Raw genomic sequence first — 25,913 nt, forward strand, 5'->3', positions numbered from 1 at the left:
TAAGCATGCATGTAACATGTTGTGTATTGAATGAAGTATGCACCAGCTGAGCTGGACTCATGGCATCAAACATTTTATGCAAGGCACTTATTAAGTAAGTTCTGAAAAAGAAAAATACCGCAATGACTATCTGAAAAAATACAAAACAGGAGAAGACAGAAATTATAGCTGGGGCCGTAATGCTTAAGCAGGTGGAATGAGTTATATGGAAGATGCGTAGTAAAGAATGAGAAATTTAAAAAAAGAAATGCGTGTGAAAGCACGATGTTGGCCACAGTGCGTCTACATATTTAATGTACCCTTGGGCTGTCGGTTTAGCCTCAGCTTATTCACTCTGAAGTTGGGGAAGAGAAGTGGAAAGGAGAGAAGGAGAAGAGTGAAGAAGAGGAGGGTGGTGTGATAGAGATAATAGTCCATTTTGACATGTCACATTAGGAGAAGCGCAGGTGCAAATAATAAAATAAATGATGGCTGCATGCTGGCCCATTGTCCCACTGTCATGGCTTACTGGTACACTTGAATATAATGGAGCCATCATTCAGTGATTAGTAAAAACCTGTGCTTTTCCCAATATGAAAAGTCAAAATGTCTCCTGTGAAATTGGCCTGTTGTGACAGTCGTAGCTCAGATATTACACAAGTTTATCAAAGTATAGTGAAAGGTGTGTCCTCCAAGGTTTCAGCCGACTATTGACTTAAGCTGTATGCTTTATCGTATGTGCCACTGTTGAAGTTCGGGCACAGAACAAGATAATACATAAATAAATAAATACACAAAACAAATACCAGCTGACAGGGTCACCCCTCAACAGCCGACCAGCCCTGGCATTTGAGTGGAGATATTTCTTAACTCACTCTAACAGTGTGCTGCCATCTGCACTGTCCTCGTCTGTCGTCCTTTGTGCTCTTTGTTTTCTCAGTTTGCAAAACTATTGGAGATCAAGAACACGTTTCCACTCTTTATTTGTCTTTGATGGAGTAGGAAGTCATTTCCGCTGCCTCTGCAATAAGTGGGGAATTCAATTTGAAAGCCTCTATGGTTGAAATTCAAATGCAATGTCCTATACTGTATTTCAGACACACTCCACATTAAGATCTTTTATTTGAGCTGTCCTTCAACCTCTCCTCTCTACTTTCACCATTACATCTGTTTTTGTCCTCTTTCATCTTCCCTCCTCAGCCTCGCTCCATCTTTACGGCCCTCACCCCTCCCCCCCCCATCCCATCGGCCCTCCAGTCCAGCGAGACCATGATGCTCAGCAGCTCTGTGGAGGTGCCCAGCCCGGGCGGGTTGAGCGGCCTAAGCGGGCTGAGCGCGGCGGCTCGAAACGTGGTGCGCTCCTCCAGCATCTCAGGGACCATGTACAGCGCGGAGAAGAGTCCCGGCGGCGGGGGCCCGGACTCCACATCATTGGCTGGCAACAAGAAGCGACGCTCCAGTTTGGGCGCCAAGATGGTGGCCATTGTGGGGTTGTCGCAGTGGAGCAAGAGCACACAGCAGCTCAACCAGCAAGGTCAGCTCACAGTTTGATATGATACTATTGGATGTAAACTTTTAAGTGTCATTTCTTTCCTTTTTTTCTATTACTTTACATGACTTTTGAGCCCCAATCAAATACTCTACATCCCAGGATAGCCACCATTTTTGTTATATGTCAGTGTGACTTTTTACTCTTTCATCCCTTTCCCAATCCTTTCCTCATCATCCCTCTTCTCCCATTCTTCTTCTTTTTGTTCTGCCTTCACTGTTTTTCTCTCCCTTTGTCTTCTGCTCTCCCCAGCTGCAATTTTGTCTGTTGGCTAAACTAAGAGGATAACAATCTTTTGTTTCAATTTGGGTTTAGACTTGAAGCCGGAAATCATATTTATTTCCAAATGAAGATGGCATTCTTAATTGATAAGACATTTCATCATCATCCTGGCTTTGCTTCAACATTTCAAAATAGTCCTTGTGCTTTTTCAAAATGATTAAATGTTTTCCAGTGCAGTGCAATTGTTGAACTAATGCCAACACTGTTCTAACAGTGTTTGTTTCTGTCTATGTGCAATAACATTAGCATAATCCACTACAAATGGTATCTGATGGTGCACTGCCTCAGTTATAATACCTGTAATATTTAATTCAACAAGCTCTCGTTGGCTTTACCTTTCGTGGTATTATCGATTTAATTACTCACATTTTGTGTGTTTAACTCATTAGCAGCTATGTATGGCGGCTGTATGTCAATGATAGCGGCGCCATGTTCCAGTATGTGTCCTGTGGGGTATAATTACAGAAAGTGTGCAGCACAAAAGTGTCTCTTGCTTTGTGCCTCAGCAGCGTTCTCAAACCCAGTCGCTTCTGTTGGGAAAGAAGAAAAACAAGTCACACATCGAAGCTCGGTAAAGGCTGAGAGGCAGGGCAGGAGGGGCAGGGGGTGCTACTCCTTTCAATGCAGTTACATTCTTTTCTCATTCTTCTGTCGACACCAAGGGCGTTGTTCATCTCCTAGCGTCATTAGCGCATTGTGCTTCTCCTCCAGTACATTAAACTGTCACCTTTTCAGAAGACTGTCTGCATGTGTCTTTCTGCTTGCCTGCTCGTGGTTGTACAGTATGTACGTCTAATTCTGTGAGAACATTCGGTCTTGTTACTGAGGGCTATCTGAGGGTTGTTGCTTCCTGCTTTGTGTAGCAGGCCGGGTACGGCTTGAAACACATTATGTTGCTGGTTTAGGATACCTACGTTTCTGTACCAATACCAAAATGATACCTTTTTAATATCCTTACTTTAAAGTGTGTATAAATATGTTTTTTAAGAGTCATTTGAAAACTCAGTAATTATTTCAGTACTTTTTAGTGAACAATGCCAAAAATGAGCTGACTCCAGCTTTTTAAACGTGAATATTCTGTGAAATTTAAATTCAATATCTTTAGGTTTCAGATGGTTGGTCAGAGAAAGCAGCACATTTCTCACTATTTTCTAACATCGTGCAATAAAGAAAATCTTTCAGCCGATTAATCAATAACAACAATTATTGAATGTAGCACTACATCTCACACAACAACAAAAATGTCAGTGGTGACACATACAAGTCCAATACTTTCAATTGTGGTTCTAAATAAATGATGCATAAGTCCAAAATATAATTGTGAGCTTATACTACTTTATTTTCTAAAATACATAATTGAATTATATAAGCAAATATATTTAGCAAACTGTACAACATCAATGTATTTAACAGTGTCTTCACAGCTGGACAAGATACAGTATCTGTAGTTAAATTCTGATTGAATGTAGAAAATGTTTCATCAAGGATGTGAAAAAACAAAATTCTGTGTACACTTTCACTATTTGGCAGTTTTTTGCTACTTCATGCTAATGCCACAACTTCCTAGTAAAAGCAACTCTGTCCACTTTTGAATGATCTGAACTTCTTACATTGACTTCAGTCTTTCGATAAACCTCTTCATGTTTCTTCTCTAACATGGTCACCGTATGGCTAATGGGCACTGAACTCAGGGACACATTCACATGCACACACACTTCGGTATCATTACTTTGTCTCCCATCTGTGTGTGAGATGACTGTTGCTCCAGTACACACACACACACACACACACACACACACACACACACACACACACACAAACACACACACACACACACACACAAACTCAGTGCACTTAGGCACAGCTGACACTTGTCTGACGCAGGGAGGGCTGTCGATATTTTCACCACAGGGGCTTTCATGTCTTTGTGTTCGTGCTGAGGAGGAGAGCACAATGGAGGAAAATGTGTGTATGAGGAGGCTAGGAGGGGCTGAGGATGTAGAGAAGAGGAAGAGGAGACGAGTGGTGTGTCTAAATTTAGATGTTCTCAGCCGCCAGAAGAACACATCATGCCTGGAACAAAATCACAAGATCATGCACCCGCTCCTTCCTTTTCCATCTTTATCACAACTTGTTGTAGCTATATCATCTTGAGATCCTGCATGATAGTTTTCTTGGGACATTTGGGAAAAAGAGAGCGCTGGTATTGGATCTGGACTTAATATTGGCAGGGCCTTAGTGTAGGTATTTGTATTGGGAGAGAGGTGGGAATGATTCAACCCTATTTTAAATTGTCTCAGGTAGGCTAAAACAAATCAAGTTACAATTGATTTAGGTGTACATTTAATGACAATCCAGGTATTTTATGTAGAATATTTGACATAATATCCATCCAGCAACACGATTATGTCACTGCTCTACTAGTAATAACATTACTAGGCTGAGCCTGGAAATTGGTTCCTGCAAAGCTGTTTTATCAATTGACCCAGAGAGGCCGAAATGGGCGACCATAATCTGTGGTTTTCCATCCTTCATAATTTATAACCAGCTTGGGGGAAGAAAATGGCTGAATATAATTAGATGGTTGACCCACACAGACAGACAAAAGGTCACACAGCCAGACGAACAGAGTGACAGGCAAACATTCCTCCTCGCCCGGTCGAGTTTGATTAGCGTCTTCTACTTATTCGCTCCTGGAGTTAACGGCCCCCTCTGGTCAGCTGTCACTGCTCCGTGTTCCGAGTGACAGGTGCATTGATTGGTTCGCCCAGGTGCCCACTCCTTACTTCGCTCGGTTGGTCACCTAATAGCCGATAAGCCACAGGTTGAATTGGTCCCCAGAGGAGAGACGTGGGAGAGAAGTAATTTGGATTTAGGGTGTATAAATGGTAAAAAAAAATGAATGGAATGCTTTCTGCTAAACAAGAGGCAAACTAACCATATGTCTTGTTGGCATTGATTAATTTATTTTCTTAATAAATAACTGCTGTTGTATGTTATGGTTGTTGCAAAGTGAACCGTAGGGGAAAATCAGAGACTAAAGCATTGCCTCAGAATCTATTCACTGCCTTTATTATGCTTTGCCAATAATTATTCTCAATGTGTTGCACACCTTTTATGACTATCCCGACCAGTCTTGAATCTAGTGGCGAAAAATCAGTTTTTTCTATTCTAAATATTCAGATCTATAGTGAATGACGGAATAGTTCAAACTGAAGAGGAATAGAGAAATTAAGTGAACACTGAGGAGGCTGAAAGGGACATAAAGAAAAAAGACAAAGTGAACGGGGACAGTGGGGTAATATGTCAGCGTCCCACCATTAAAGGGCTATTAGGAGGTAATGTGGTTACGGTGTTGTTATTGTCTCAGAGTTCCTGCAGGGTATTTTCTAGCCGTGATCAATTTTGTGAATTGGATCGAGTCAATATAACTATCGTCAGAATTTGTCCTTTTAAACACTTATGCAAACATGGAAGTTTATTTGAAAAGGAGATAGTGAAGCCTTTCTCATCAGAGGTTCTTAGTTGGATTTACATTTTGGCAATTTTGTTTAGATTTTTGTTCAATAATCTGGCCTTTTATAGTAGTCCTCATGAGGGGTGAAACAATACATTCACAATATTTGGAACAATGATGGACTGTAATCTAACTTTCTCTCATTAATTTAATTCCGGCATAAATCTACAATAAGCTCCTCCCATTGTTACATAGCCCACTGTACAAAACAAATTGAGTAAATGTCTGAATTGAGTCACCGCATTCTGTGTATACCGTAGGAACACAAACTCCAATGGAAACATCTGCACACAGATGTCTAGGACAAGTAGAACATTTCTTTCAGACTGCAGCCGTGTCAACATTTTCAGACAGCAGCTGAGATCTGACAGTCCTTAATGTTAACGGATGCTGTATAATTGTACCCTCTGGTGTTTCCAAACATAAATATGCAACTATAGGGAGTCATTACTCAGATTAATTTCATATTAACAATCCATTTGGCATCTCAGAATTAGGACTGGACGATGTGGCGACGCCATAAGCCTCTGAGGGACAACGGCCTAGTGGTTCCGGCTTAGCTAGCCGATATCCGGACCAAGACTTCCTTTTCTTTGCGCTTCTCATCGTTTATAGTCTGATGAGCAACTTCAGACTTCTCCAACGTGATTGATCAATTCTATCCGGACTACGAAGGGAAACCAAAATGATTCCAATGCCCAAATCTTGTCCTGTTGCTACATATGCCTGCGACACAGGAACAGCTTCTTCCCACTGGCTGTCACTCTGTTGAACAGTTAATCAGACTCTTCCATCTGCACGTTTTTTGACTACTGTCTTTAATGTCTTTTTTTTAAACTTTTTTTACATTTATATTGTTTACTGTATATTGTGTGTGTGAAAGTACGAAGAGCAAAGTGAAACCGGAGTCAAATTCCATGTATGTGCAAACTTACATGGCCATTAAAGCTGAGTCTGATTCTGATTCTGATGTGAATGCAGACACTGTTCATTGAGGTGATTGTATAAGGTGCACTTCCAGATTTAGATCATTTTATAGAGTCTATTTTCATGCATTCCTACAAAGATGATGTAAGTTTTTCTCGGTTTTCCACACGTCATCCATTCATAGCCCTGACTGCTACAGTGCCATTGCCTCATTATTCTGGGTTTTGTAGCAGGCCAGTGTTGAGGGTGGCATTTAGATCTGTGTTCTATTTATTACTTGCTATTATTGGTATCGGTGAGGAGAAAACAAGCACAAAAACACACACACAAACGGTTTCCCAGGTCTAACGGGTGAGTCACTCCTCCGCTGAACACGGCCTTATCTCCTGAGCAGGTTTATCCTTGACTGAAAACAGGGCCAGCAGAGCGTCTCTCTGCACAACGTCAGTCTGCACAGAGGGACGCGGCTTGCCGAGAAACAAGCGCCCTTGACGATGAGAAGCAGTGGAGTTGGATTAAAGGAAACCAGGCGTGGATGTGTGTCTGCTTGTGTGTATTTTTGGTGAGCGTCCCAGTGAAAGGCTTCAACTCTCACCGCCCCCCAGTTTATGTGTGTGTATGTGTGTGTGTGTTTTGCTAGTGCACATTCACACTCAATCGCTCCATTTAGCTCTCTAAACCCACTCAACACCCATCCTCTTTGTTTTCTCAAGCTGCACTTTTCAATTCCTTTTAAATATTCTTTATTTAAATCTTTCTGTCGTCTTTGTATTTCCGTGGTGATGTAGATACAGTTGGAAATAAACCAGAGACACAGAAAAGAAACAGACACAGAGAAGGAAAAATTTGACACAGGAAGAGAATGCTTGTTGGTTTGCTTATTGAATTGATTCCAACTTTGTTCTGAGACCAGTAGCAGACACATTTCTGAGTTAGCTGACTAGAACTGTAGTTCCAACCTGGGAGTAAAGATATGTGAAGAGGCTTACCCCGTTGTTGTTAATGTTAGAAAAATGCATAAAAAATGTCCATGCTTCTGACTTGTGTCAATAAAAAAGCACAGGCGTTTCCGTTTTTTATTTGCCTTTCTGTAAAAAACTGCTTTTATTCAGTTTCACAATCCAGAGTGCAGCGCCATGAATTGTGTTCCGTTTTGTTGCCAAATACTAGAGCAAAAATTCTTTTGTAAGCTTTGTTTCCACGTGTAGAGCACATTTACCGAAGCTATGCAGCTTTCACTGCTACAGTATCTTCTCCTGCACAGCTTTGGAAACAGTACGCTTACATATGCTTGCATTTATGCTGACAACATGAATCATAATATCTGACTGGCTTCAGTCAGACTGAGCATCCAGTGTAATTCTGTCATGGACAGTCACAGCGGTGGAGTTTCAGCAATGTCTGTCTTAAGCTTACGTTCTGTTTATTAATGATAAGCACAAAAACGTGCTGATACTGTGTAGCTGTTGACGGGACAATGTTTAGCTAAAGCTCTGCTTTGATCAGTTCGCCTGAACTACAGTGTACACAAAAAGTCTTTGTAGTTCCCTAAATACTTGCATTATGGTGCTCCTCCACATTGAGATAGCGCTACAGGACAGGATGATGTGATGCAGAAGGAAGATAGATATTGATAACATTTTAACATAACATTTCAAGAGTCTCTATTTTTATCCCAAAATAAGTGCCAGTGCAATCACTTATAGAAACATTCATGTCACATTAGAAATACATTCTGAAAGCAAAAGTGTCAGTTTATCAAATTCCTTTTTTTTTCTTTTTCTCACTCATATTGAAGATGTTGTGTTTCATGTTTTGTATATTGTATCGAGATATTGCCATATATTAATACTCCTATTCATGATGACTGAGTGGCTTTGTGATATTTCGGCACATAAAAGGGATGAGGGAGGTTTTGGCAGGAGAAAGAAACCCAACAATAACACAATATAAGGTCACAGACGAGTATGTCCACTGGTTAAAACCAGTTGGCCGGACTTCCGGTTGCGCAATGTGGCGGTAAGACATGCGTTGGCTGTGCTCCGATAACTTTCAGATTATTTCCACCAAAATACCATATATCTCCATCTACTATCTAATTTTGTGTGCCTCGTATGATATCGGCACTCGAAAAGGACAGAAATGGCAGGCAGGTCGACAAAATCCAAGACGTCGAATCTCAACCCTCTGGGCCAAGTGATAGCAACATGGCGGATAGCCCGTCACTACTTACTGCCGAGAGGCTAGTTCAAGAACTCGACAAACTTAGAAGAATGATGACTGGAGAATTTACAACTCCACTAAACGACTCCCTGGAACCCATCCGTTATTCAGTCCACTCGATTGAAGCGACATTGTCCACCCAAGCATCCACAATCAAAGAAATGGAAAGTAGCCTATCTGACCATAGCGACAGGATAACCCAGATAGAACGCGATGTGGGTGAGCTACAGTCCAACCTAGAGTCGATGATCCAGGAGAATGGTACGCTTAAGGCTAAGGTGGAAGATTTGGAATCAAGATCAAAGCGTCAAAACCTCCGAGTGCTGGGGCAACCAGAAAATACTGAGGGGAAAGATCCGAGAGACTTCATGGCTAAAATGTTTCATACCCGGCTTAGTGGACTACTCGCTTTACCTCCGGAGCTGGATCGCGCCCATAGGAGTTTACAGCCTAAGTCACGAACAAGTGATGCACCGAGACCTTTTATTGTGAGATTCCACAGATACATGGAGAAGGAGATTGTTCTGAACTGGGCGAAATCTCACAAGGACATCTCCTACAACGGTAATGGACTCCGCATATTCGAGGATTTTAGCGTGGCTGTGGCGAAGAAGCGCTCAGCATTCAACGAGATCAAAGGCCTGCTCTACAAACGGGGAATACGTTTTGGCATGCTGTATCCGGCCCGTCTCCGTGTCACCTATGACAACAGAGAACATTTCTTCAACTCTCCAGCAGACGTGGAGGCATTCTATCAAGAACGCGTCCGTACCCCGAAGAAATCAAGACCTACCGAGGAACGCTGAATCACCACACTGCTAACCTCAGGTGACTGCTAGTTCTGGCTGGCTAATCTGTGTTCATTAACAAGCTGAACTGGTTTGATTGAGATTCATGCAATTTTGTTTCAGTGGGAAGAGAGAGAGAAAAAGAAGGGAAAAAAAAGTGAGTGATTGTTACCGTTGCCACCTCGAGGAAGGGTTTTCCCCTTTTGTTTTGTTTTGTTTTGATATCGCTCTCTCTCTCTGTACAGTTAATGGCTAGCACTAGCTCTCATTCGTTGTATTTCTATTTTTTTTGTCTATTGCAATTTGCTGGACTTTTGGACGTTCTGCTTCCACAAACTAGATATCATGTATTTTTGAGGCACCTGTTCAGAGCGCAAAAGAGAATCGTCTCAGTTTATTGGATGTTTCACTGCCTAGGGTATAACATCAGTACAATATTAGGAGCAGCCAACACCACATGAAAAATCGGTTGTATGTATATGTACTATGGCTACTCGTTGTGCTCTGCTGACGAGCATCAGTCGTTTGTGTTGTTTCCGGTTGGAATGTTGGGATTGTGGGTGGGGTGGGTGGGTTGGTATGATGTCCTATGTCTTTCTTGGTGTTTTTCTCTCTCCCGCTTCTCCCCCCCACTACCAATGCTTATGGCAGGGCTGGGCACCTTCCTTATTGACAGATCCCTGGGGTATGACAAATGACAAATGCTACTATGACACCAGGCGGTTTAAATGGGCATCATCTTAAAGTAGTTACCTGGAACGTGTGCGGCTTAGGAGGGCAAATTAAACGCTCCAAAGTTTTCTCACATTTAAAGAGTCTTTCCGCTGATGTCGTCTTTCTACAGGAGACACATCTACGCATAGATGATCATATGAGACTTCGTAAGCCTTGGGTTAGACAAATTTTTCACTCACACAATTTTAATAGCAAATCCAGAGGCACTGCCATTTCAATACACAAGCGAATCAAGTTTATCCCAGACCATGTGTACTGTGATTCTGGTGGTCGCTATGTCATAGTTTCAGGAAAGCTTTTCCAAACACCTGTTGTTTTAGCAAACGTATATGCTCCCAACTGGGACAGCCCAGACTTTATATCCACAATGTTCTCCAATCTTCCAAATTTGGATACCCATAATTTCATTTTGGGAGGAGACTTCAACTGTGTTACAAATCCTGCACTGGATCGCTCTCACTCTAAATCAGTCAGACCCACTGCAATGTCTAAGACATTATCAGCTTATATAGACCAAATTGGCTGCGTTGATCCCTGGCGTTTCTTTCACCCTAATGCTAAAGATTTCTCCTATTACTCCACTGTTCATCAGGTTTGTTTTCACATTGTTTACTTTTTTATTGACAAGGCCCTTCTTTCTTTTGTTAACTCTGTACAATACTCCGCCATCGTCATTTCTGACCATGCACCTCACATCTTAGACCTCTGTCTCCCCTCTAGTTCGCACAGACACCAAGGAGGATGGAGACTTAACTCAGGCTTACTAGCCAACACAGATTTTTGTGACTTTGTGTCGACAAATATAGATTTTTTCTTAGAAACAAACAGGTCTGATCAGGTATCCCCATCACTCTTATGGGAAATGCTAAAAGCATTTATTCGTGGGGGTATCATATCTTTCAGTGCACATATAACTAAAAACAGGAGATTAAAACAGCAGGAACGTTTAGACTCAATACTGGACATTGACAGACAACAGGCCTTGACAATTAACCCAGATTTAACAACCAACCGTCTGCAATTACAAACCAAATTTGATTTACTAGCAACAGGGAAGGCAGAATATCTACTAAAACGTACAAGGGCGACTTACTATGAGCATGGGGATAAGGCCGGCCGCCTTCTAGCTTCACAACTTAGACATCAATATGCCTCCCGTTTTATACCACAAATCTCTGATTCATCTCATACTCTGACTACCGACCCATCAAAAATAAACTCAGAGTTTGCTTCCTTCTATTCTACGCTTTACAAATCACAATCCCCTGTTGATACATCTGTTATGGATGCTTTTCTTAATAATCTAGACTTTCCAACTTTAAGTGAAGAACTTTCAAAACGGTTAGATGAACCCCTGAGTTTGGAAGAAATTACTTCCTGTATTTCTCAAATGCAGAGTAACAAGAGCCCTGGCCCAGATGGTTATCCAGTGGAATTTTATAAAAAATTCTCAACACAACTTGCTCCTATACTATTAGAAGTCTATAATGATTCTCTAGAAAGGGGTGTTTTGCCCCCAACACTCAACCAAGCGTTGATTTCTCCTAATTTATGTGGTAGCTATAGGCCTATAAGCTTATTGAACAATGATGTAAAGCTGTTGGCAAAAGTGCTGTCACGCAGACTTGAGACTTGTCTTCCAAGTATAATTTCAGAAGACCAATCAGGTTTTATCCTTGGCCGTCAACTGTCATCTAGTGTGCGTAGACTTTTGAGTGTGGTTCTATGTCCCTCTGCTTCTCCAACCCCAGAGATGGTGATTTCTTTAGATGCAGAGAAGGCGTTTGACCGCGTTGAGTGGCAGTATCTGTTTACGGTACAACACAAATTTGGTTTTGGCTCCAAACTCATCTCCTGGATTCGCCTATTATACTCTGCACCTGTAGCTAGCGTTAAAACTAACTCTGAAATTTCTTCTCCCTTCTCTCTCACACGTGGCACACGTCAGGGATGCCCCCTGTCACCTTCACTATTTGCATTGGCCATTGAACCCCTGTCCATAGCTCTTAAAGGCTCTTTAGCATTCTCAGGTATAGTCAGAGGAGGCATGGAGCACAGAGTGTCATTGTATGCGGATGACCTATTGCTATATGTGCAAGATCCTGTGAACTGCATTGATGAAATAGTGAATCTGCTGAAGATGTTTGGTACTTTTTCAGGGTACAAACTGAATATTGCTAAGAGTCTCTGTTTCCCAATTAATCAACCAGCCAAATTCATTGCCCCAGGGACTTTGCCCTTTCACTTTTCCCCCAATGGTTTTAAGTATCTAGGTGTCAATATTTCCCACTCTCTCAAGTCCCTGCATAAAGATAATTTCATAAAGCTGACTGAAAATATCAAATCAGACCTTCAAAGATGGCACAAATTACCCCTTTCACTTGTTGGCCGAATTGAAACCATCAAAATGAACGTGTTACCTCGAATCCTATTTCTTTTTCAGACCCTCCCTCTTTTTCTTCCCAAATCATTTTTTAAGTAATTGGACACCGTTATACTGTCTTTCATTTGGGCTGGCAAGATCCCAAGAATTCAGAAAAGAAATTTAGAAAGACCCAAAGTAGCAGGGGTTTTTGCTTTACCCAATATGCTGTTGTATTACTGAGCCGCTAACATTCAAATGCTGAAAAAATGGTGCCATCGTCCAAATATTCTCTGGTGTGTCTTGGAAGCTAACTCTTGTACTTCCACCTCACTCTCTGCACTACTTTTTGCACCCCTCCCTCTGCGGCCCTCCCAATACACTAATAATCCTGTTGTTCTCTCCTCACTAAAAATTTGGAAACAGTTCAGGTACCATTATGGGCTAAAATCCCCCTCTGCCCTTACTCCTATATGCAATAATCACCTGTTTCTACCGTCAAGCATAGACAAAACCTTTGCACACTGGAAACATATGGGCCTTGTCTCTTTTAATGACCTTCATGTAGGTGGGACCTTCGGAAACTTCACTGACTAGGTGTTACACTAGATGAATTCTGGTGGAGTGATGTTTTGCTCAGAATTAATACTACATGTATTTGTGCACGTATACGTCTCATCCATTTCGAGGTTGTCTTCAGAATTCACTACACAAGGGCCAGGCTGAAAAAGCTGTTTCCTGAAACAGATGAACTCTGTGTTAGGTGCTCTCAATCTCCAGCAGATCACACACATACTTTTTTCTCCTGCTCTAAACTACACTCTTTCTGGACATTCTTTTTTGATACCCTGTCTTTAATATTCGTATGTCTCCATGCCCTTTGATTGCTATATTTGGTGTGTCTCCTGTTGTGGGAAGGTTTACTAGTCGTCAGGCTGATGTTATTGCATTTGCTGCTCTGATAGCCAAGCGTCAGATACTGCTACATTGGAAGAACCCAAAGCCGCCTAGCACATACTCCTGGTATGAAGAGGTAATGTAATTTTTACACCTTGAAAAAAATCAAACATACTATCAGAGGATCTCTGAAGAAATTTCATAAAACCTGGGACCCTTTCCTTTCTTATGTAAATAACCAGCCCTCTGCCAACAGCTAACCCCCCCTCCCCTTTTCATTTGCTTGCTTGTTGTTTTTGTTTTGTTCATTCTATTATTTTGTATTTTTGTTTTTTTTTACTATGTAGTTTTATTTTCCTCTGTCTGCCATTTCCTTTGAATTTGTGGGTTTAAATTTAAAAAAAGCCTGTCAAACCCTGTTAACTACAATCACAGCTTGTATCGCTTTTTTCTGAGGTTTGATCAATAAACATATTTAAAAAAAAAACAAAAAAAGAAAAACAGTTGGCCTCTATGTGTCTCTTATACAGAGAATAGACCTGGCATTTTAGTACTCACTGTGCTTTCAGGGTGACTCACTAATGCCCTACTTCTAGCTCTGTCACAGCAACACACTTTAGGAATTTTGGCAGAGACATTTAGGGAGCTTACGGTGATCAGACCCTTCGAGGAAAAATTCATCCCTAAAGAGAATTTCTCACCTATCATGACAGCTCAGGAAAGGCTTTTGAACAAAGTGAGCAACAATGGACACAAAGCAAAGGATTGCTGGAATAGCAACAATGAAAGTCGTTGAATCATCTGACCTGTGGTAACTGCTTTCATAATAATAGTTATTTCACAGGTTGACTACACATGACGGCTATTCATACTCACTATGACTAATGGAAAAACATCCTCCTTGAGTCTTTGAGCTGTTATTTCAGGTGAACCTTCTACTTTGTTGTCTCCCTCACCCCACCTCGGGCTCCACCACCTCAATTTTCTTTTGAAGCATATTGAGTCCCTGGCTCTCCTGACACAAACAAAGTGAAACCTTACTCGCGCCTCTAAAAGCTTTCTCTTCCCCACCGGTGCTTTTAAGGGCTACCAAACACCAGCGAAGCTGACCTGCATTGAGTTTTTTTCTACCATACTCCACTGTCGCCCTCTTTGTGTTTCCTCCAGCTCACTGACATCTTAATTTTCTCTCCACTATCTCTCATCCCTTCATCTCCATCCTTTTTGCTCTCACTTTCACTCAGAGCGTCTATCATGTTTTCCTGATCTCGCCCACCGACTCCTCCATGCTCCATGTTCTATTCTTAGCCAGACAGATCGGTGAACCGTTCAACTGTGAATCTGTCTTTCTACCTGTGCGTACAAATGTGTGTGTCGACATGAAGAACATGGCCTTTCAACACAGTGTGAAGTTGAAAGGCACTGATGCTTATTTGCTTTCTTGCCGAGAGTAACATGTGAGGATACCAATCTAATGTATATGCATGTTAATATGAAGATTCCACGATCACCAGTTATCTAAGCTTAGCTTAGTTTTGCATAGTTTAAAGACTGGAAACGGCTAGCCTGGGTCCATCCGAAGGTAACAAAATCCTCCTACCAGACCCGCTGAAGCTTAAAAAAGTAACTTCCTGGTGTCTTTTTTGTCATTGTGAGGTTGCAAGCCTGTCCACACCAGCATTTAAGATGGCTGAAGTTGAAAGTTGTCGAAACTGCAATTTCTAGTCCGACCGAGGAGGCAGAGAGTTATGAGAAAGGTAGTTTTTGAACGGAACTTGCTAACAGTTAGCAATCAGAGAGCTTTTTCCCGCTCTTCATTTATACTCTGAATGAATGAAATTATGTACTAGTCCTGACGTGCCCCGGCTGGCTAGCGTGTTAGCGGTTAGCTTACAAGCCATAGTTCCACACCTGCATCACCAAAGGCCTTGAACCACACATTTCACATACTTTACGAAACCCAGTCAATACATAATTCCTTATAAAACCACAACTTTTTTGTTTTTGCATGACAATTGTTGTACGGAATAAAGAAACAAGATACATGTTATATATAACATAGTGAGCTTTAGAGATAGTCGTTGGCATATATTTTAAACCTTTGCACAGGCTAGCTGTTTCCGGTTATTTGTGCGAAGCTAAGCTAAACCACCTCTAGCTGTGGTCTCAAATTACTCTCCGCAAGAAAGCCAATATTTCCCAAACTATTCAACAAATCAAATCTTGTGCTTTGTTGGAGCTCATGGAGTTGCTATTTCTTCTTTGTGTTTTACATTATGTCAGTGTTTTTTTACACAACAGAACCAACTCGGGTGTTATTTCTCGTATATTTTGGGGGCTTTTAGCTGATCTGGCAAACAACACTAATAGATTTAGCAACCCGGATCGAAAATGAGCAAGAGCACTTACTGGCCCCCCTGCAGGGCTTTAACAGGCAATAAGTGGCAATGTGTGTCACCGAGCTCAAAAGTGTGTGAGGTGAGTCACCATGTTGTATGCATTTATGAAGGACTGTGTGTAAAAGCCCTATAATCAGGGTATCATTACTACTCCTCCTGATGTAAGAGTGCTGTAAGCACACTGTACACACTGCTGCCATTGGCCGTACGGTGCTGTTCAAGAAAAGGCGGACTGAAGAGCAGCTTTTGGTGGCATAGGAGCAACACACACACACACACACACACACACACACACACACACACACACACACACACACACACACGCACACACAAGCAGATGCATATGGCTCATTAGCCTATATCCCACAAGGATAAACATTGCTTTTTTTTTGCTCTTAGGTCAGACAGCACGCGATATTGAGATAATTTCCTTTCATCTGAATGTAAGTTGATTTGTCTGAGGGATTTTCTTGCCCTAAGTTTAATGTTCTTTTTACAAAGTGTAATTCTCTTTATTATTCTGCTTTGTGGAGTCAAGACACTGTTTCCTTAAAAGTAGTTCAATTAGATCAGAAGGAAAAGGACATATCTCATCCCTCTGGCAGAATTTTGATTTTTTAACACTTAATAATATGTTAACATTTTATTTTTCTGCACTTTACCAGATATTATTCTGTTATCTCTGTGTCTTACAGGGTGTGTTTGTGGAAAGCGATGTTTAGTGCTGAACAGGCAACAGAAGGTTATGTGAAATATTAAAATGTTAGTTTATAGCCGTTTGATGTCATCTGTTTCTTCTCATGTGCTTCTCCTGTATACATCGTTCGGCCATCTTGCATCATTTGCGCATGAGCGTCTAACTTGAGTAATCAAGAGGAAATTACATCTGAATTGGATTACTCTTTTCCTCATTGTAATTAATTGTCATTAGACAGGAGCCCGTGTGGCATATTATCTCACTGACAGACATCCTGCCATACATGAACGTTTTAGATTTCAAGAAATCATTTCCTTTGCGGTGCTGAGAAAGTCTAATCGCCTTGTATTTGACCTCTCCGTGGCTTACGTCTCTGCCTGAGCTGTTAATGTCACTCTCACACACACAAAGAAAACAAGAGGAGATTAGTTGTGTTTACCTCCCATGCATTATCATTAAGGACAGAGTAACACTTAGGATACTAAGCTCCACTTAACTCCCTACAACATTTATTTGTTTTTGCACGCTCTCTTAGCGTTGAATAACTCTCTAAGAAAAGTGGCAGTGAGTCATAAATGGTTGAATAATAAAGAAAAATACTGGTAGTCTGATCTTATTACCGTCAGACAGGCTCAGGCTGGCTGTTTCTCCGTGTTTCCAGTCTTTATGCTAAACTAAGTTAATCGCATGCTGGCTCCAGCTACACATACAGATATTCGAGTGGCATTGATCTTCTCATCTAGAAAGAAAGTGAATTCAGCATATTTTCTAAAATGTCAAACTATGCCTTTAACACTCGGTTAACCTGCTCCTTTAGGACTGTGGGTGGGATTTTGTCAATTAGATTGACAGTGGCCAAGCTATTTATCAGTTGTCATCAGTATCTGATCCAAATGCTAGATCGTGATTGGAACACTATATATATATATATATATATATATATATATATATATATATATATATATATATATATATATATATATATATACAGTATATATATTGACGTACTGAATCATATGATGTTATGTAACTGCACAATACATGAATATGGCTCTGAATCACTGATTCACAAACATAATCTCTTCTTCTTACTTCTTCTTCTTGAATCATACTTTTGTCCAAATTTAGCAGGCGTCCGGCGTGAAAGACTCCACAACAGATCTTTCATCTCCAACACCCGTGCTTAGTTACTGTTGCTAGGCATGGCGGATCGTTGCCGTCACCGGTGCATCCAATAGGCATGTCGGCGCAGCCGGGGAGTCTAAAAACAGCTTTCTGTATTACAGCATATAATGAGAAAAGCTTCATCAGTGTTCTCCAAATGTCAGAGCAGCTTTAATGATCTATTGAGCACACGCACACACACACACACGCACACACACACACACACACACACACACACACACACACACACACACACACACACACACACACACACACACACACATAGTTAGAGAAGTTATATATTATGTGAAATTGTGCACGCCGTCTCAGTGTGTGGCTCTTTTCTGCATTGTTGGCGTTTTTCAGTAATCCCATCTCTCTGATATTAATTCTCTCCACTGAAGCTATTAAATCTTACCCTCCCCATCCCTTCTGTCGGTCTCTCATCGTAATCTTCTTCCCCGTCACTTGATCTTGCCTCATTATGATTATCAAGCATGTGGCCTGCATATGACTTTTAATGAATACCTTTGCTTTTGCACGGACAAAGAAAGTTTTGAGCGACTGCTCCCCGGGGCGTCACATTTCTTTCTGTGAGATTGACTTGAGTGTGTCTTCTGGGACATTGTGTTGCTCATCATAGTGAAGCCAACAGGAGACCTTTTAAATAGCCGCATATCCCTTCTCCTCAAGCATGCTGGAGCACAACAGCTTATGTAATGTTGTTATTTTTGCTGCTCAAACGGCATATACGTCAAGCTTCCTCTAATTACTCCTTCCAGGATGTGCGTGCATTTGATGTTAACACTGTATAACAAAGTTGGTTCAGCAGGGAGAGGAGAACATACGCTAAATAATTTAGATGGGATGGATTGGGAAAAGAGATAGACGTTAGTGGGATAAAGATGGACGGTTAACAAAAGACTGGAGAATTTTGAACTAAGGCTAGGCAATGGAAGGCAAGTTTATTTGTATAGCATATTTCAACAACAAGGCGATTCAAAGTGCTTCACATAAAACCAAAAGCATCAACATCTAATGCAGAAGAAAACAAGATTTAAAAACAATTAAGAACATTCACTAAAACATTAAAAAAAACTGTCAAAAAGCAAAAAATAGAATAAAAGTTGCAGTGCAGTTTAAGAAATAAAATGCAAAGGGAAATTTAAAGTGAGAAACACGTTGGAAATGCAGATAAAGCAAAATAAAGGAATCAGTGCACATCAGTGAGTGTATGTATAGGAAAAAAGGTGGCAAGGATAAGAAAGAGGACCGCAATTATTACACAAAGAGCTGGAAACAAAGAGCGGTAATGAACGAAAGGAGAGCGCTGGGAGATCCAACTGAGAGACAGAGAAAGAAAAAGAAGTATTGGCGGATGAGGAGTGAGACTCGTGGGGAGAGGACAATACGAGCGAGGAGAGACAGAGTGAGGGGGAAAGGCTTGTGAGCGAACACGGCAGCCGGGGCTCTTGGTGCAATGCAGACGCATTGCCATGGAAACGAATGGAGGGAAAGCGCAGACGAGGAGGAGGAGGAGGGGATTAAATAGAAAGGAAGAGATCACTGCTTCACACCGTGTGTGTGTGTGTGTGTGTGTGTGTGTGTGTGTGTTAGGAGGGAGGTGGGGGGGGGACAAATGAGTGTGTGTATATGAAGTTAAATGAAGGAAGTGCTTGATAATTCAAAGATGAGGTTAAAGTGGGGATGAACTCGCTTACGAGGTTATTTTGACAGATCCACACTCGTTATGGACCCATTTGACCACCATGATACTTTTATTATACACACTTGTGAGTTAATAATATTTGAATAACAGTTGTAAAAGCTGTATTCAAGACCTGCAGGCCTGTTTGGTTTAACTACGAGTTCAGTTCACACCAGTCGGTCCATGGATCAGACCAAAGTGCAGGAGTTTTAATGAAATGTTGCCTCTATAAATAAAAAAATAAATGAAAAAAAAGTGATGGGCGGGATGAGGCTGTCGCCATGGCGCCATTTGTCTCAGGTGGCATTGTCTGGTCCAGATCTGAGGGCGGGGGTTGTCATGGCAGCAGGAGGGCATGGAATTTGTCTGGGTGTGATGTTACAAACATACACATACATGCAGACACACACACACACACACACACATGCGCATGCACGCACGCACACACACACACACACACACACACACACACTTTCTCTCTCTCTCTCTCTCTCTCTCACAAACACACACACACGCACACAACTCTTGCCTGCATGATTATAAATAGAAGGCAGCATCCCTGTCCTCATCTCTAGCACCTATGGGACCCCATCATTCTCATCTTCCTTTCACCCATTTCTCCTCAGCAATTGCTTCTGCCTCTCCTCTCTCTTCTGTCTCACTCTTCATCCATTCTCTCTCTCAAAGCCCTCTCTCCTCTTGTAAAATCTCATCTTCTTTTCAGCCCCCCAAAAGTCTTATCAAGCGGCTTTGTTTGCTCATTGCCATAGTGATAGTGATGATGCAGGGTGTCTGTTGTTGTCATGGCGATGAGATACGGGGCACGGCAAGGATGTTTAATGAGCTTGGAGTTGCTCAGGATAATGAAGTGGGACAGCTGTAGCTGGGTGTGCGCTTAACTGACAACAATAAGCAACCGCTTGTTAAAAGTCTCCTTTGGTGACTGGGCTCTCACAGAGGAGAGGTGTACGACCGCAACGCAGCCACAAGGAGCTGCGAGGATGCAGCACGAAAACAGAAAGCGCAAATCATTCAATTGGTGTTGCCTTGTTAGCCAGTGATTCACCTCTAAATTAACAAGTTAAAGGGAAAAAAGTTAGAGGCGTCAGTAAAAAAGGTTTAGGTCACTTTTAAGAATTTAAACCCCTGCTGCAGGATTATTAAAAAAATGTGTCAGCCTAGAAAGCTCCAGTCAAAGGGAAGTCTTGGAAATAAGACTTTGTCGAGGTTTTTATAAAGCCAAGCTGTGCCAACACGAGGACTCACAGCCTCTCTCTCCGGTCTGACTCACATGTCACCCTGCAGCCCGACTGCTCTCGTGCAGACTCTGTGCATTAGAGTGTAAATGTTGCACAGAGGTGTGAATGTGCCGACACGAGCGATATCCACTGTCAGCATGTCTGCATGCGTCTCTATACGTCATTGTGTTCAAGGGCTTTGGGAATGTTACGTTTTTATATTGCTTTATTGTTTACAGTTGTAAACCTCAGGGAGAATTAAAGTGTTTCTTTTTTTCCCTCTCTTTTACATCAACCTTCTTCTTTCTGCTACCAGCCTCGAGCCTTGAGTGTTTTAATATTAACTCCAAATAACAATTAGCATTTTTCTTCTAGGGAACATATCATTGTGCACAATACATCTATGTAATTTATGATTATTTTCATGAATTTTCATTCTTTAATCTGATGAATATTTTCTCGATTAATCAATTAATTATTTTGTCAGTAAACTGTCAGTTAAAGGTTTCTATAATTTCCCAGAATTCAAGCTAATGTCTTTTAATCCTCATATTTGAAAATCTTGAGAATATATTTGCCCTTATGCTTAAACAATTACTTAAATAATTATCATCAAAACGCATGCATATGTGTGTGTTTGTGTATCTGAGGTGCATTGGTGAGATGTAAACCCAGGTCGCTCGTTGGACCTTGAGAACTCTGAGTATTGTTCCAAGAAGGACGGCGAGACAAATATGAGAGTGATGGAAGGGATAAATGAAGGGTTGTCTGCCAAAAGTGCATGAGTGTGCAACCTTCCATGTCACATCCTGAGCCCAGAGCACTTTGACTGTGCCTTACTACTTTGAACTCAAGTCACGTCAAGTCACACAGATATACAGTGTGTCATTGCAGGGGATGATGCCCTGGAAGCTTCCTGTGGGGTTAGCAGCTCTCCAGCTCGCTCCTGTTCTCCCAGCGTCAGCATAGCTGTAAAGCCTAAACTCCTTTCGTCCTCCCTCCGTCCCCCCTCTCAGCTCAGCCTCCTAACTTTCTCTACCCCACCACTCGCAACATTCCTCAAGCTGCCAATTTGTGTGTTTCTACTTCCCTTAAAAGCTTATTGCGCCCCATTCACAGCAGCCATTGTGAAATGGGCTTCACCTATTTGAAATGGGCCGTAGTAATACCTGTGATGTGGAGAGATTTTCCAAGTGTGGGGACGTCCCAGTGGAAATTATGTGAGATTGCCTTCTTGCCTGAGTGAACTTGCTTCAAAATAAATATTGGGCAGACGGTAGTTCTCAGGGCTAACCTGAATGTGTCTTTATTTCCAGTGTGTTTAAAAAAAAGGCAAACTTTGTGGATATTACTTGAGCAGTCCATCCCAGACGACTGAAACATGTTTGACAGAAACATCTTTGGTCTGTTTGTGTGTCTTTATAAACTCAATGACTAAGACAGCATTCAGGGAACTGAATAAGAACTTAAATCTCGCCTGTGGAAACACCTACTTTTATTGTAATATATGCAGGACAAGATATGTGGGGATTGAGATCTTTTAATAAAAGCAATTTGCGCCTTAATGTGCAAGCAGCATGTCTCCATGCAATGGTCCTGTCGTGTAATACCTGTCTTACTTATCAGACAGCTCTACACCATTATTATTAATATGCTTAGTGGATCATCCTGCTGAAATAAGGTCACCTAAGCGTGGAGCTGTGACCTCTGTGTTTTTCAGACGGTGGGACGAAGAAGCTTCGCAGCACCATCCGACGGAGCACGGAGACCGGCATCGCCGTGGAGATGAGGAACCGAGTGACACGGCAGGGCAGCAAGGACTCAACTGACGGCAGCACCAACTCAAATAGCTCTGATGGAACGTGAGTACACAACCAGCAGTTCATCCACTCATCCACTCATCCATGCGTAGACAGTATCCATTATTCTGCTTTTCCCGCTCAGGTTTGTCTTCCCGACCACACGCCTGGGGCCCGAAAGCCAGTTCAGTGACTTTCTGGATGGACTGGGCCCCGCTCAGATTGTCGGCCGGCAAACACTAGCTACACCCCCCATGGGTAAGCCAATACAGAAGTAGACCAACAACACCACCATACCATCCTGTTTAATCCATCTCATTATTGTCAAGTATAGTTTACTTCTTCTTGAGATTTTATGAGATTCTTTGCACTCATATTTTGCCTTATTTGGCCTTAAGTCCTTTTTAGCCCCAAGCCCCCCAGCGCCTCTTTTTCGCAAAAAATAATCTCATTTTTAAAAACGGAAACTTAATTATATTCGCAACCAAAGGGTTGTTTAACTTCATAGAATAGCTTAAAAAAAGGTAAGTAACCGTTACATTTCAGTACTTACGTAAACTTGCCGCGGCGACCGTAATGTTTCACTAAATCCTACATAAGTACCCCTTACAAAGTCGGATTTAAATAAATAAAACAATAAAACACACATCCCTGTAACCCTACGGGCTTGTGGGAGTCTAACAAATCCTTATAAACCCCATATTAGTACCTGTAAAGTCACAAAACAGCTTTTTCCGGCGCACATTTCTGAGTCCTGAAGCCTCCCTGCTCCGCCTACATTTATAAAACCGCGTCTTCCAGCACGAGCGGAAGCTGATGAACATTTCGGTACCCAGCATGCCCAAATCGGCCAATGCTTTGCGATAAAATAAGTCATTTTTGAACCAAACAACACAGTTTTTTGAGTGAAACTCCTTCCTAACATGCCAATGCTTTGTTTTATTGTCATTTTTTTATTACAGATTCCGATTATTTAGGTCCTAATCTTTCCGAAAAGGTGCCTTATTAGTATGTGGGCTGTTGTTAAGGCCCTGAACCAGTTTGAAAAACTCAGGGACCGCTCGAGGAGGCATTTTGTAGGAATCTGGCTCATAACATGCTGGATGTTCATAGTTATGATCAAAACATGGTATAAAAGTGATATTTTTCCGCAAAAAAAGTATCATTAGTAATTTGGTGTTCCTACGACTACCGAAACACGGGGGGAAAGAGGTGCAGACCCCCATGGGGGTCTGTCGAGCTTAAAAGGTTTTAAGTGCATTTTTATACCTCTCTCACTTCCAATGACAACAATTTACAGTAGATTCAGGATGACAGTGGAAAAAATCTACCGCCTCATACCAACATACAAACTGTGAGATGCGCAGCAACATCTAAAAATACTGCACAATACGAGTGTATTCACTCAGCACGATGAAGTTATTCTTGCATGAGGTATAAATCTTTCATGCAAAGGTCATTGCTTGTGAAAAACAACAGAACAGAGCAATGCTCCAACATACCTGGTTGTGAAGACATATTACAGCTCTGTGTCGCCCTCTGCAGTTAGATATTGACTATTGCAACATCAAGGTTTATAGCAAAGCATGGTTGAATAAACTACGTTTTTGAAGTTGATTGTATAGATTTCTATTGGATTATTAGACATGGTATATTGTCCCTCTACAGGGGATGTCCATGTAGGCATGGTAGATAGAGGAGGGCAGCTGGAGGTGGAGGTCAACCAGGCCAGAAGGTTGACCCCAAAACCGGGCTCCAAGAACATACCAGGTACTCTGAACTGACTTCACCTTCTGCATTCAAACTCTATTGACTTGGCTTCTTTCTCCAATCTGTCAGTGTAGGATTTTCACCGTGTTGTCTTTTGTTGCAGCGACCTACGTAAAGGTCTATGTGCTCGAGAATGGCATGTGCTTGGCCAAGAAGAAAACCAAAGTAGTGAAGAGGAATCTGGACCCCACCTACCAGCAGGCTCTGTTGTTTGATGAGAGTCCTCAGGGCAAAGTCCTACAGGTATGACAGAACTCTTCCTGCCTTGTATATATAATGTCCCGTGACCTGGACGTGGCATATTCATCAGTGCATGTGTATATTTCTGCATGCAAAGGGATAAGTAGTAGTGTAGGTTTCAAGAAATCAAGACATTTTATATTTGCTAAGAACAAGGTGCATTTAGGAACTATATTTTGATATTTTACAGGAGGAGAAATAAGTGGAGGTATTTGGAAGTATGTATCACATTAAAGATGTATGACTAAATAAGCAACAATCAAAACTTTAAGATATCTTACAATATTATTTGTTATGAATTGCACCTGATTGGTGCATGGAAGTATGTAACATCACCATTTTCTAAATAAGCCACACCCACTTCAAATCAGTGAGAAGAAAAGAGAGAAAAAATTAAATCTCTGCTATGAAATAACTAAAGCTTTTCTAACTTCGGCCAAAAACAGTGTGTTAATGTAGGACCTCTTCACTCATATGAAGCTGATAGAGAAATGACGTATTTGGGGCCTTTGTGTGACATGTACCCATATCTTAATGTTTTATGTAATGTATTCTCTAGGTAATAGTGTGGGGGGATTACGGGCGTATGGACCACAAGTGCTTCATGGGAATGGCACAGATCCTTCTCGAGGACTTGGACCTGTCTGCCACAGTCAGTGGTTGGTACAAGCTGTTCCCTACCTCCTCTCTGGCAGATCCCAGCATCGGACCCCTCACCAGACGCCTCTCCCAGTCCTCCCTGGAGAGCGCCACCAGCCCCTCATGCACCTAGACACCTAGTAGACACCCACAAGCACGGGCACAGGCAGAGTCATGCAGACACGGACACACGTACTGTATATACACAACGACTGTAAGTGCAAGACAGGTAGGCATACACATACACAGATATATACCCGTGTGCATCTTTTGAGGAAGACGCATTTGACATAAAAGTGCAAATACCTGATCTCATCCACACTACGTCCATATTCTTACACAACAGTCAGTACTTTAGTTGAGAAAACCGAGCAAATTCAACTTGAAGTAGACTTAATTTACCAGAACATGTAGCATTTTTCACCGTCCCATTTCAACATTTCCTACCATGACACAGCAACTCTGCATTCCAATGTACCAGATCGTGGCACGAGTCCTGATGCCAGTTTCTAAACTCTCTATGCCAAACTAAGAAGAAAACAACTTTATTTTTTAAAACCAAAGCAATTGTTATTGTTGTTATTACTACTATAAGTCGTAGGTGAACTAGTATATAATATAAAGTATGGATATGTAGCAGAGTCAATGACTTAGATGTAATGCAAAAAAGAGTACGTACATTCTGCACACACATGAGCTGAGAACAACACATAAACATACCTGGGCAACAGGCTTAGATATTCACATAATGGCTGTTATGTGAGGTACCAACACTGCTATTCTATAGCTTTTACAGGGCAGATTTATGCTCATATATATATATATATATATATATATATATATATATATATATATATATATATATATATATATATATATATATATATATGAATAGATAGCTAAATACTTATTTGTGTTTATGTATGTATCGGCTGCATTCTGCATGTTTGCTTGAAACCCTTGGAGAGACATTTTAAAGCGCTTCAATCTTTTTATTTGG

The 25,913-nt window shown here is 41.5% G+C and overlaps 1 protein-coding gene across 1 annotated transcript; it reads left to right on the forward strand.

Annotated features, from left to right (window-relative positions):
• Positions 1–1,248: 1,248 nt before the first annotated feature.
• Positions 1,249–25,046, forward strand: rims3 (regulating synaptic membrane exocytosis 3; the record flags this gene model as incomplete). The annotated part of the gene is made up of 6 exons (XM_079231675.1): positions 1,249–1,513; positions 22,186–22,327; positions 22,410–22,522; positions 23,933–24,034; positions 24,138–24,277; positions 24,834–25,046. 6 exons carry the CDS (start codon positions 1,249–1,251, stop codon positions 25,044–25,046), a joined length of 975 nt encoding a protein of 324 aa, XP_079087801.1.
• Positions 25,047–25,913: the final 867 nt, after the last annotated feature.

The sequence above is a fragment of the Taurulus bubalis genome, assembly GCF_910589615.1.
Source record: "Taurulus bubalis genome assembly, chromosome: 16".
NCBI lineage: Eukaryota > Metazoa > Chordata > Actinopteri > Perciformes > Cottidae > Taurulus > Taurulus bubalis.